At 49.3% G+C, this 13,063-nt stretch overlaps 1 protein-coding gene across 8 annotated transcripts in view; it reads right to left on the bottom strand.

The window, feature by feature from the left end:
- The window catches only part of bru3 (CUGBP Elav-like family member bruno 3), a 609,833-nt gene that overhangs the window by 173,080 nt on the left and 423,690 nt on the right, over positions 1-13,063 (bottom strand). For all 8 annotated transcript variants that reach the window (XM_084606110.1, XM_084606111.1, XM_084606109.1 and 5 more), the window contains one exon: positions 3,254-3,302. In XM_084606110.1, coding sequence (XP_084462236.1) covers positions 3,254-3,302 — 49 coding nt within the window. The remainder of the gene's footprint in view (positions 1-3,253; positions 3,303-13,063) is intronic.

Genomic DNA, 13,063 nt, shown 5'->3' with positions numbered 1-13,063 from the left:
CGCACCAGATAAAACGATTGTTGCACCTTTACAGCCGAAGAAAATGTGTGCTCCGACATCGTAATCAGCACGCAATGTTCACAGCAGCCCCGAAGGAGGCAAACATGTCGTGTCACCATACAAGCGGTAGCAAATAAACGGTTTAGTTGAAGAGCTAGCCCGATGTGAGAAAAGCGCGTCCATGCGTAACTAAAGTGAATACGTTTCATACAATAAAAAATAGCACAAGTAACCGCAACTTGCGAGCTCGAATTACTTGCAGAAACTGTTCTCGATGAAAAGAATGCATAAAAGTAGAATTATTGATCCTATGCTCGCGTTTTGTCATAAGCTTTACTGAACCACAAATGAATGCTCGTGAGGTTCTTTGTAGCAATGCGGTGGCGGTGCCCGCATTGCCAGATTATATGGTTTGATTTACGGGGTTTAACTTCCGTAAGCGACTCAGGCTATGGGAGACACAGTAGTGGAGGGCTTCGGAAATTTGGACCACCTGGCGGTTTTTAACGTAGTACATTGACATACCCTTAGTTCTCATGTATGGTCTCCCGTTAACGGCAAACTAACGACATCGTTAGTTATAATATCTGTAAATGACGAATGACATGCGTTTGAAACGCCACGCATATGTACACACTCTCACCCGAGTCGATATGCGCCGTACGACGGAACACGGCGGCAAAATGAGCAAGAATACACGCGTGCGCGCAGTGAGCACTCCGAGGCAGTCGTCCTCTGTCAGGCTGTTACGGTAACCGGATCCAACCCCACCTGCTCCTTTGTGCGTTATCGCATTTCCTTCTGTATTCTGCATGCCGCTAAGAAAAAGATTAGAATTGATAAGCAAAGTAATCCTATAGCAAAAAGAATCAAAATGCTGATACGCATGTAGTATAATCAGTGGGCGTATATATCGCATTCCATCCAGCGCTAGCGCTACCACCTGCTTAATTATATCTTGATGAAAACGTTCGGAAGAGAAAAAGGATGAAGACGATAACAGTGCTCAAAAGAAGCAGGGGTGAGGTCTCGTTCCCAGAACAGCCTGGCAGAGAACAGCTGCACCGGAGTGCTCATAGCGCGCGCGCGTATTCTCGCTCATTTCGCCGCTGTGCTCCGTCATACGGCGCTTATCGACTCGACGGTCGACGCTCGTGCGTTCGGGTTAAAAACGTGGGAGGGTGTACGTCATCCCTCATAGTATTTAGACTCCTAGTGCTTTACGCATTTCAAAAATTCTGCTACACGTTTGCACGTCGACTAGAAAGAGCGCGATAGTGATCTCTTCCGCTCTCTTGCCTTAATGAATGAGCCGTGTGCTGCGACGACACTCCGGCGGTGCTGCGTGCTCCGCTACGCGACTCCTTTTCAGCTAAATGACTCCTTCAGTTACATGACAGCTTACCGTTAGAAGCGCTCACCTGTTTATCGTCCCTACTGCATATTCCCCACAGTTTCACGCAGACTGACAAGGATCTCACGATCCGAAAACTAATTTCCGCTTTCGTCTGGTTCCGGTAAATGGTTCGGCAAGTCATATCCGGACACACCGTAAGCGAGGAGCCATATCACCATGGTCTACGTCCTACTGCACTACCCAAAGCTGGTGTCTGCTACGTTGCATTCACATTTGTTTACTTGCACTGCTGAGATACTTGACATCGGCGAAATCAATGCGCTTCCAGTGCGTAGTGCGTGCAATGACGACTAGTTGTCCGAACAACGCTCATCACAGTACAGACATGCGCGCGCGCGCGCGCGCGCGCGCGCGCACACACACACACACACACACACACACACACACACACACACACACACACACACACACACACACACACACACACACACACACACACACACACACACACACACACACACACACACACACACACACACACACACACACACACACACACACACACACACACACACACACACACACACACACACACACACACACACACACACACACACACACACACACACACACACACACACACACACACACACACACACACACACACACACACACACACACACACACACACACACACACACACACACACACACACACACACACACACACACACACACACACACACACACACACACACACACACACACACACACACACACACACACACACACACACACACACACACACACACACACACACACACACACACACACACACACACACACACACATATATATATAAAGGCCATTTAGTCTTATGGTGAATTCCACTGGCCGATTGGAGCTGGGTGCCAGAATGGGATCAGAGCGACCTAAACCCCTACAGAGCGAATCAGCCTTGGTCGACCAGCGGAGCATGCAGAGCGCACGGCGGATGTGATGCTCAGCCGGTTGTGAAAGCTGAAGTCGCATCCTAGCTGCAAAATATGTTTCGATTGAAAAATAGACGGGGATGCGCCAGTATTCAACTTGATTTCGCACGCTATGAACGCTGCATACGTTTTTGGATATGTGCATTTCGACATACGCGCGCAAAAAAACGATGATGCCCAGTATCCTCTGCCAATATATCTGAAACCGCTAAACACTCCGCCGGGGTGGCGCAGTGGCTACGGCGCTCGACTACTGCGCCCAAGAACGCGGAATCGAATCCCGGCTTGGGCGGTCGCTTTTCAATCGAGGCGAAAAGCAAGGCCTCCGTGTGCTGTGCGATGTCAGTGCACGTTAAAGAACCCCAGGTGGTCGAAATTTCCGGAGTCCTCCACTACGGCGTCTCTCATAGCTGGAGTTGCTTTGGGACGTTAAATCCCACAAACCAGCCAACCAACTAAACAACAACAACAACAACAAAGAAAAAAAAAGAGAAACCATCCCGCGATCACTCGAAGTGACGCCGACTAGAACTTCCAGCGACATCCAACTCTGCTCGGCGGATCGAGGTAGAGCGCCCGAGATGCTGGAAACGACCGGCGGAGTACGCGCAGCCTACCTTGGTCAACCAGCGGAATTCGAAACCGTCATTTCGTAGCAGAAAAACCTGCTCAGGAGCAACCAGTGGAAATCGCCCTTGCAGAAATAAAGAACGCCTGAAAAGCGGCAGATATGATTCGTAACTGTCAGGCAAGGGTCGTCGCTTTTCCACGCCAGTCTGAATAATTGGAGCATCGAAAATAACGGCACGGTTCTGGTGACCCTATGGGCAACCAGAAGGACGCCCCACAGCCAGCCTCATCGCTGTGGCGACGCAAGTTTGGTGAAAAATCCAACAAGCACTTACCTCCCCTGTTTTCACTATCGGCCGGCTTCACTTGAATTGGACGGTTCATCTGAGACAGGGAAAAGAAAAGAAGAAGTACGTCAGAAAACTGAGCGCTTGTTTTACTACAAAGAAAAAAAAAAGTGCAGGTGCACATTCTTGACACATTGCATGGTTTCGGGCATGCACAGCAGCCATACACACAAAAAGACTTCAGGCGTTGCGTGACGTGAAGCTTTGCCTTATGGAGGCCCACCAAGCTTTGCTGCTATATGCAAGCAGTTCTGTGAAATGACCCACTCAAAGCTGGCACAAACTTCGTTGTGCTGGGAAATACTGGTCAACGCTAGGTAGGCGTTAACGGAGTTGTGGTTGCAATCATAGTTATATCTGTTTTAAACTGCTTCAGGGGCCACCCCGAAAAAGACATCGGCAAGTTAACTGCATGCATGGTAGCCTAATAATTTTCTACAATCAAGCAGTTTCACCTTCATTTAGCTCAGCCGGACGAACATAAGCCCCAAGAGATAGCGCCGCATAAAGAATGTGCCAGTTCATATCTAAAAAATAAAGAAAGCACACAACCGAAACAAACAACAACAAGAATAGTATGACATGATCGCAAAAAGAAAAGCAAGCTGAGCACGTGTCGCAGAGCATTGTGTCCACGAAATCGAGGGAGGAAAACTACGCCAGGCACACTGTCGGTGATTGTATACGAATATCTCAGGAAGGGCGCAAGACGAAACTTGTTGAACAACTTAAGCTTCGCTTTAAGGGTAGACGTGATAGCGCCTTTACCACCACCCTTTCATTCCGCGATCCTTACTTTTTAAGGCGAAATGGCTTTATTGCCTCACCGCTGTCGTCTGCAAAAGTGTCACGCTTTTGCGGCGGCTCTGATTTGTCGAGACGGGATGACGTCATGGAGGTCTCAACCAATCAGGGAGCCCCAACACAGTATGCGCTGTGTCTATTACTAATCAGTTACTAATTAATTAATTAGTAATTACTAATAATCATTATAAAGTACTCATTCACGGCTAATTTGCTAATCACTAATTTACTCCCACTGTCTCATTAATGACTAATTAAATGTAATTGTTAATTAGTGACAGTTGCATTATTGATTATTTAATTACTAATCAATGCTGCACACACGGTAAAATGAAACACACAACAGTAAACGTAGAACAACTGCGAAAAAACAAGGAGTACGATCTCGTCGCTGCCATGTAGAATTCACTGAATAAATGCACTCGCAGAATGTGAAAGAGTAGTCGCTCACTTTACTCGTAGCGGCATTCATCGCTACATGCGCAACAGTCGCGTAGCAGAATGCAGCACTCAGGTTTTCGCCTTTCATCACTTTAGTCGCCAAAGTGTCCTCAAATCTTCTGGTTTAAATTATTCAACAAATATTATCACAATAAAATCAGTTCACATTGCAAGCGCATGTATGTCATAAGCACCAAAGCGCGTCACTTAGTTCCCTCTAACAAGCGGGGCACCAACGACCATTTGTGGCCTATACGTTGCGTGCTCGCCTGGCATGAAAAATGCCCCGATTCCAACACCCGTGGCAACAAGTTTGTTTTATTGAAATGAGTATTTTTCCGATGCATCTGCGGGTTACGGTTTTGAATTCCAGGGGATAGCGAAGGCTTCTCTGCTGAACGAATCCAATACCCCCCCCCCCCCCCCCTCCTTTATCGTGTAAAAAAAAAATATTTATATAAGGCGGCTCCTATAAAGTTAGCGGGCTTTACGGTTATAAAAGTTTTTTGAATGAAGGGAAGTGAGTCCATAAGATTGTCGCCAAAGAAGCACTGAGCAAGGACCGAATTTCCTCTGAATTCTGCACTTTCGCGCGTCTATCTACTCGTGCACACTTACTAGCATCTCTTATTGCTCATGCCTGTAGCATGGACTACCCTTGACACTGTTATTTATACAATGTATGTACAAGATCTCCCCACGCATACGCGCACCGTGCTCGCAAAAGACTGCAGGGACATTCATTATAATTTGCAACAATGTCCCATTCCGCATCACGACCTTCACAACTGCAGTCATATTGTTTTTGCGACGTTTGACGTATCTAAAGCGTAGCGCGGGCGACTAGCGCTTGTGGAAGCGCTCTCAATTTCCTGCAATCTGGGGGGCCAGACTCGCATCCTGTGGCAGGGCGAGATCCCCGTTCTTTCCTCATCCATACCCTCCGCGCACAACTCCTGCGCCATACGTGACGCGCGCGAATACCAACAAAAGAACGCAAATGGAGGAAATTGCGCCGTAGTATGAAATATCAGCGCCCATTACCAGGTCGCCGCATGTCGACAACAGGAGATGATTTGCCTGCGCAGATTTAGAACACTGCGAGATGCGGTGAGTGCCGTGCACTGGACGACCGCGGTCCCACGGACTTTGTGGGACAGTGAAGTGAGCAGCTTGTGAGCCCACTGAACCCGTAAGCAGACGACAAGAGGTGTGCAGCGGAGCGCGAGACATCGCCATCGGCGAAGGAAATAGCGAGACCTGCGCGCCTAGTGGAAAGGCCGCGCGTGCGGCCAGAGCAGTGCAGACACTTCGTCGTCTGCTAGAAGAAGCTGCCCTTCTCATCTGCTACGCGTTCCATATTTTTGTTGTCTGCAAGCACCGCTCTCGATTGGTTCACTTGCGGTCCATTCTTTCTTTTCCTTTTCTTTTCTTGGTCCTAATATGGCGAATAACTCGCCGGCCGCGTCTTCGGGGCTCTCAGCCGCCGGAAATAGAGCGTCGCTTCCGTTTCCGGAGTGTTGCGTCCCCGAGATAGCGGCAGCGCACCACCGGCCCCTTTTGGATTTCTTGCTCTTTTCTGTTCCCTCAGGTTTCTTTCTTAGAGCGCGCCTTTCAGCATCCCTTTCCAACTCCAGTTTGCCGCTATACGCCGTGCTGCGGATTCCCACTCTCGTTCAAAACCTGGCAGGCAGCCTCCATCGATGCCGAAGCGCCTGCCGACATACGTGCACGATAATTTAATGCACGTTGCCGACGTGACGGTCGCGCTTATTGAGTATGCAAGCGATAAGAACAAGAAAGGCCAAACCGCCTGTCAGCGGGCGCGCGCTGAAATTTTAGTTCGGCGGGAAATGCTAGATCGATATTTCTTTTTTTACTGTCGCAAAAAGTACGCTCAATACCAGAAAAAAAAAAAAAAAAAAACGCTCGCTCCACTTTGCAGCCATCCTTCTCCGCTACCCTTCTCTTCGCCACCGACGCAGCCTTATGCGATCGAACAGTTTCTGAAGAGCGGTGAATCTCTCTCGAGCGAAAACGGTGCAACAGAAACAGGGTTTTCGCATCTCACTCCACGTCTCTTGCATTAAAAGCAACGTACCCTCTGTTCATATTCTCGCTTCGTGCTTTTCCGAGCAACAGCATAATCTTAAGTAGCGGTGAAAACTCAGGACTGATCTCATTTCGCGACACTGATTTGTCCAAATTTCCTACATTTTTATTCTAACAGTATTTCCGCCTATGAATAAGGCGTCTACACAGCGTATCTGTCGGCAGCGCACAAACAAAGCGGCAAAGGTCGGAGCGGGTGAGTTGAAACTGGGCATGACATCAACGGTTAGCATCAACTTTGCCATACTAAAAACATGTTGCGTCATGCAATAACACCGCACCGATTTTATCATGCAATGTTGCAAAAGTAACAAAATGTCACTGCATCGTACAACTTTTTCTATGCTTTATTTTGTTTTTCTGTTCCTCGCTCCCTCCTGCGCTCACTGTGGAAAATCATGATGCCTCCATATTGCAACGTTTCTTCCACCCGACGTAGCAAACAATCTCATACGTTTTTTTCATGACCTGTATGGAAACCATGGCAAAATAGTCAGCCTATGTGGAAAAGTCGAAATCCGTGCCGACTGCGTCTGGCGTCATGCATATCACAAGGGATTCATGTAGCATAAAATTTTTTATATTCTCCGTGTAATATTTTTCTTTTGTATCTGAGCACTTGCCACATGGCTACGTAGGGACAGACAATATACTAGAGTATGTTTTTCAGGCAACCCTCCGGAAAGAACCTGAGAAGGCTCCGTGCTCCGCTGCGCTCAAGCACATCGCTTCTCTCTTCCTGTGCATATGACATCGACTCCGCATTCCGACAATTCCATAGGCGCCGCAGATGCGAGATGTTTCAGCGGCCTACTGGGGCCTCTGTATCATTTACAGCGCGCACGCAGATCGACTCGCGCCGAATGCGGCGCCCCTGGTGGGAGACGTAGAGCACCGGGGCGGAGTGAAGACGGGACCATGAGGAATATCAGCTATTGCCACTGGTAACCGAACGTACGGGCCTGTTTAGGACAGCGAGTCAGGTGTTCATACTCATTCGTAAGAAGCGATTGAAGAAAGGACGCTAAAGAAGGCGATGTCAACGCATCAGCATGTACTGCTCACGAGTCATATAGTTCCAAAATAGCACATATTCCAAAAATGACCTAGGTCTAGGTCATTTTAACAAAAGGAGCAAAATGCCAAATGTTTGAGACAACAAATCCTCAGGGCTACGAAGAAAGCCTGGAGCATGTCAAACGTTTCTCGGTAATTTTGAGAGAAGCTGGCACTTGGGAAATTAGACGCATCTCAACTCGAAACGAAATGTCCAACTCCTAGGGAATGCCCCGAAAGCACGCCCTAAGTCACAACAGCAAGCTATCGCTGGGGACATTCGCAAGCCTACAGAGATTACTCGAGGTACAACACCTCCCGGGGAGTTTCCTCGAGAAAGTTGCAAGTTCGCGATATCTGGCTACGCCGCCACAGAAAAACAGGTGTAGGCGAGCAACGTTACTCGTAAAGGCGTACTCCGGCGACTGCCTCGGCAGCCAAGCGGCACGAACAGAGATGCCAACAAACTTTCTCGCTCCAAGTTGCCGGGCGCCGGAGCAAAGGCCGCGAAAGGCGGCTCCGCGACGCTGCGTCTTAGGCCCCGGAATCTTGGCCGCGCGCATTCCATTTTTTTTTTTACTTTGCTTTCGCCGAAATCCCTGCGACTGCGGGCCGCTCGAGGCAGCCGTGCGCGCAGTCCGTCCTCAGAGGGCGCACAGTTCACGGTCCGCTACGCGCAGTGCTAATACCCCGGCGCCGAGCGCGCGCGCGCGGGAGGCTGGGGAAGGGCGGCGACCAGTTCCTCGCACGACGTTCGACTGCTATCCTTCGGGGGCCCGCTCCCTCGGACTCGACTTTGCAATTAAACTTGGCCGAGCGCTGGGGCCAAACTCCGCTGGAGTTGCAGCCACCGTGAAGAAGCAGGTCGCTTTAATTCGAAGCCATGTGCGCTCTCTGGCGTGCTGCTGCCTGCCTGTTTTTTGTTTTTCGTACCATTTTTTTCGTCTTTTTCTTTTTTCCACTCGGTCCGGCCGTCGCACTTTATGCTCAGAAAGAGAGAGATAGAGCCGGCACGTGCAATTAGAACGAGCCGATGCTTCTAGGGACGCAAACACCAGCTTAAGCCCTTTACTCGGTGGGCTTGCCCCGGAGGAGCACACAGGGCCAGAGCTAGCCTGGCGGCTGTCCCGTTGCGACCATCTCTTCTCGGTGCTAGGATTGATAAGCGGAGCCATCCGACTGGGCAAGCAAGTTTGCGCACAACGACCGTTTATGAGTGTTGACGTGACGCTCCGGCGTGGAGCAGGCGAGGCAAGGCGCCAACTTCGCCAGCTTTGATTGGATAATGCGCGGGCCAATGAGGGCCTTGCCTCGGGCCATCGGAGACGACAAACTCGGTCGCATACATCGTAGCAGAGAAGTTTGCGGCTGTCGTGTCCGGTTAGCCGGCGACAGCATAGCGTGCGGCTTAAGTGGGCGAGCGGGCAAGCAGACGCGAGCGCTCGCAGTTTCAATCACGACGGCCGGCCCGCGAAGGAATTAAGGTGACGCCGAAAAAGAAGACGGAGCAGCCGGAGGCGCTAATGGAATACGCCGGCGGCAACGCACGCGCCTTCCTTGCCGAGCGATGCAGCAAATGGAATGAGCGCCGACCCCCTGGAGGGTTGCAAAGGCTCAGGCGGAACCCGCTCATGCAACGAGATGCTCGCACGCATGATGTCCTCGTGCAAAGCGGGAAGCGACCGGAAAATGGAAGCTAGAAACGTCGTTAGGCGAAGTGTATCGGTCACCACTAAACTGGAATGACGATGATAAACAACGGTACACTCCAGAAGCCCGAAACCCTATAGAGGAACGCCGCAGTACACCTACGCCGGTCCATATTCCTTATCCCTTCAGTAGACAAACCCCCAAAATAACAACGGAACGATAAAACCACGGCATTTTGCCAGGAAGGAGAAGGCAAAGATATGTCGCAATGACAGGCACGATCGAATTCGAACGCGTATTAGGAGAATATTGCTTTCCGCCTTTCGACACAGACAAACCGAAGCGCCCCCTCTAGGTGCGTAAATAAGTAAAGAACGGCCTAAAGTCATGCCTTAATACTGTCCTGCAATGGAAATATAAATTTTGGATAAATTTAAATCCCTCGAAATTTGTGCGCGGCTGTAATGGTTAATACAACCAACTTTAGTGGGACCCGAGATTTGCATCGTCAATGTTGCTCTGCAGGCGAATTTAAACCCAGATTAAACGCGACAGAAATATACGATGGGAGCTCAAACGCTGTAACGGGCACGAAACTATAACCTTGCCGAAAAACGGAAATTTCGTAGCAGCCCGTTGGGAGGACCTCGAGTCGAGAACTCTCCGCGCGCCCCAAACAGGCGTCCCGATGGCCTTTCAGCTCGCGCGCTGTAAATACGGGGCCCAAGGTGGGCTAATCACCGTGTCTGGGTGAAACACAGGCCGAGCGCTGTGCCCACAGCGTGAGAGTGCGGCTCACCCTCCTCCTATCCCTCTCGCCGAAGCCACCTTTCACTCGTCCTCACTAAAACCATGCAGAGTTACCGAACCTATTCATGACTGAAGTAAAAATAATCAACGGCTGAGTACTAAGCGTCTGCATGCAAGCAATTCAGCCACTAATCTCAACGATTCGAAGGAGTCGAACAACGGCGAGATCAACAGCAATGCGCAAATCAGAGCAGAAGCCAAAATCGCAAGAGGCTGTGGCGCGCAAGACTTGGCCAGCCCACACGCTCTGGGGGACTGATTACGCCTATTCCTACTTCGACTACGCTGCACGGTTTTTCGGCGAGGCAACCTCGTCGGTACCGCCCCTGCAGGAGGGGCTTGTCCCAACGCTCTGGAGCTTGCGGCGAAAACTCCTTGCCGGGGGCGACCGACGACGAGGGCTCGCGCGCTATCGCAGCCTCATTTTTCAAGACGCGTCAACGCCAGCTGAGTCTATAATCAGGCTTCCCCGACCCGCCGATGCCCACCGCCTTTAAAGTGGTCGCGTTGGGTGGCACGCGCGAGCGCTTTGGCTCCGCGAAGGAGCTCGCCTTCTCTGCTGTGGCGTGACTAGAGTCGCTGTCTACGCAGCACTGCTGGAGTTAATCGCTGGCTCCCAGAGCGAACAATGGTTAACAATTCTGCATGGACATACCTTAAATCAGCAGCGGGTACAGTCAACGTTCTCGCCCGACATTCGCGTCCTCACCCATCGCAACAGCGACCGATTGAAGAAAACAAATTGCTCGGGTTTTTAGATAGTGTCCATTTTCCAACAACGTGAACAGTGCACTGAAGGCATCCATTCTCACAAAGCAGCAATTTATTCTTCCCTAACGTCCACAAGCTCACTGCCTGCAGTCCTTGAAATCATACGTTAAATCACGGTAAGCGCTAAAATAACAACTAGGCCGAAGCACGCCACCGGCGCGTAAATTTTTCTTTTTCATATTTATTGCTTCCCACGTGTCAATGCACGGCGGTCAGTTGTTATTTAGGTAAACATTGCTTGCATTTGAAATTCTTAAAGCAAAATTCATGAACAAGTTGTTGCGTTATTTAAATCCATCTAAGTATTTGCATTTTTTTCTTCTTGTACCTGCGACAAGAGTTCGGGAGCTGACGCAGTCATTTCAAGCAACACTACACAAACAGTCTAGTCGAGTTTCTGTCATGGAGTAATGCACGTGTTAGTATGCAATATAAAGAAGCGAGAACCTGACATTCGTACGTTGAGAACTTAATGGCTTTATACGATAAATGCATAAAAGTACTAAGGTTATAAACACAGCCGTGAATTCTCAATAGAACTGGTGAAATGGTGGGCGCCCCCTATAGTCTTACACCATTAGCACACGGTCGCATGTTGATGTTGATTGCACATGCTGTCTTATGTGTGCGTGCACACTGTGTGCAATAGCACCCGACGTAGCTATAAAGCGCTGTTTAACCAAGCCCGCCGTACTAACGTGCTTTCGTGGTCGAGGGGTAGCGTGCAGGGTGGGGATCCCAAGGATAAAAAAAAGTCCAGGGTTCGTTTCTGATATCACCGTTCGTAAAGCCCCTGCCAATTAGGCCATATCGTGTAGTCTCGTGACGTCAAATAAAAACCCTAACCGATCTTTTTATTGGGGAGCTTGCCCTATATTATATGTACCTACAATACTTTCAGAGTCACGTTTTCGCGGCCAGGATGCGGTAAGGGAACCTACAAGTCATCAGGCGGCCAACGCAGTGCAGTTCTGTAATACATTTTAAGTGCGGGCGTCCCTCATACCCACACCGACACACACGCACACAAGCCTTTTCGTTTTCTTTATTTTGCTACAATATTTTTATGCTTTAGTGCTCCTAGTACATACAGGAAGGTGATGGTCAATCACACAGGAATGCGAGCGGACGGCATAGTAGATTTCACGAAAGCAGAAAATACCATATAAACATTTAACTAATAAACACAAAGATCAAGGAAAATTTTGCTACATGCAGAACGACATTTCTGCTAAACAAAGCACACACAGCCAAACAGATAATCAGCGTGGGGCAATCTAACAGAACAGAAATTTCCGCGCAATTACATACGGAGCGGTGCGGCAGTGCGGTCAATCAGAAGTTGCTTTACCTCCCATACAATGCTGGCCTTTAGGCCACGTCACGCACCAGCTCTAACGAGAGAGCTTCCAACCGGCGGCTTCAAGCCACGCATGTCAATGCGCACTTCTAAGCCTCCCGGTAATCCGACAGATGCGCGGAACTCCTCGTCAAAATCGTGCGCGCAGGAAGCTTTTCGGAATAAAGTGCATCAGGTGGAGACTCCGCTCGAGCCTAACGATTAAAGAATAAACCTGATGTTTTGCTTTCCCGACACTTTGCCATTAAATGGACGGAATGCGCATCTTTCTCGTTATTTGGAATCCACCATGGTACTTTTCGATTCAAGCTACTTTTTATATTCTCGAAAAAAGAAACAAAATATTAAGGGGTAAGAAGATGAAGGAAAGGCGTGCGTCACTTTGCTTCGCTATTCATTAGGCTATAGAAATGAAGCTTAAATTTCTGACACATGATTTTACAGAATCTGCAGATGAATTTCTTTTTCCCAGCCGGAATTCGCATTACTTAAACAAGAGAGAGACATACTAATTTTGTAAGCCAAACTTCGTTTCTATACAAGGAACGGAGGCCTAACCTCCGCTTCTACCCCTAACGAAGCGCCCACTTTATTGTTAACAACCTTTCTTTTCTTTCTGCGCCACTTTAGTTTCAGAGCCTTACGGCAGGTTCATGATTCATGGGTGGAACGGAAGATTGCACGTTATGGAAGCTGGAAGTGAAAACAATGGAGGGGGCACTGTGCACCCCAAAAGTGCGGCGAGGCGAAAGACTTTATAGCGCGGTGGATGCGCCTGAAGGGGATTCGACTAC

This window comes from Amblyomma maculatum, chromosome 6 (assembly GCF_055883805.1).
Source record: "Amblyomma maculatum isolate TAMU_Amacu chromosome 6, ASM5588380v1, whole genome shotgun sequence".
In the NCBI taxonomy this organism is placed as follows: domain Eukaryota; kingdom Metazoa; phylum Arthropoda; class Arachnida; order Ixodida; family Ixodidae; genus Amblyomma; species Amblyomma maculatum.
This window is presented reverse-complemented; position numbering and strand designations above follow the sequence as displayed.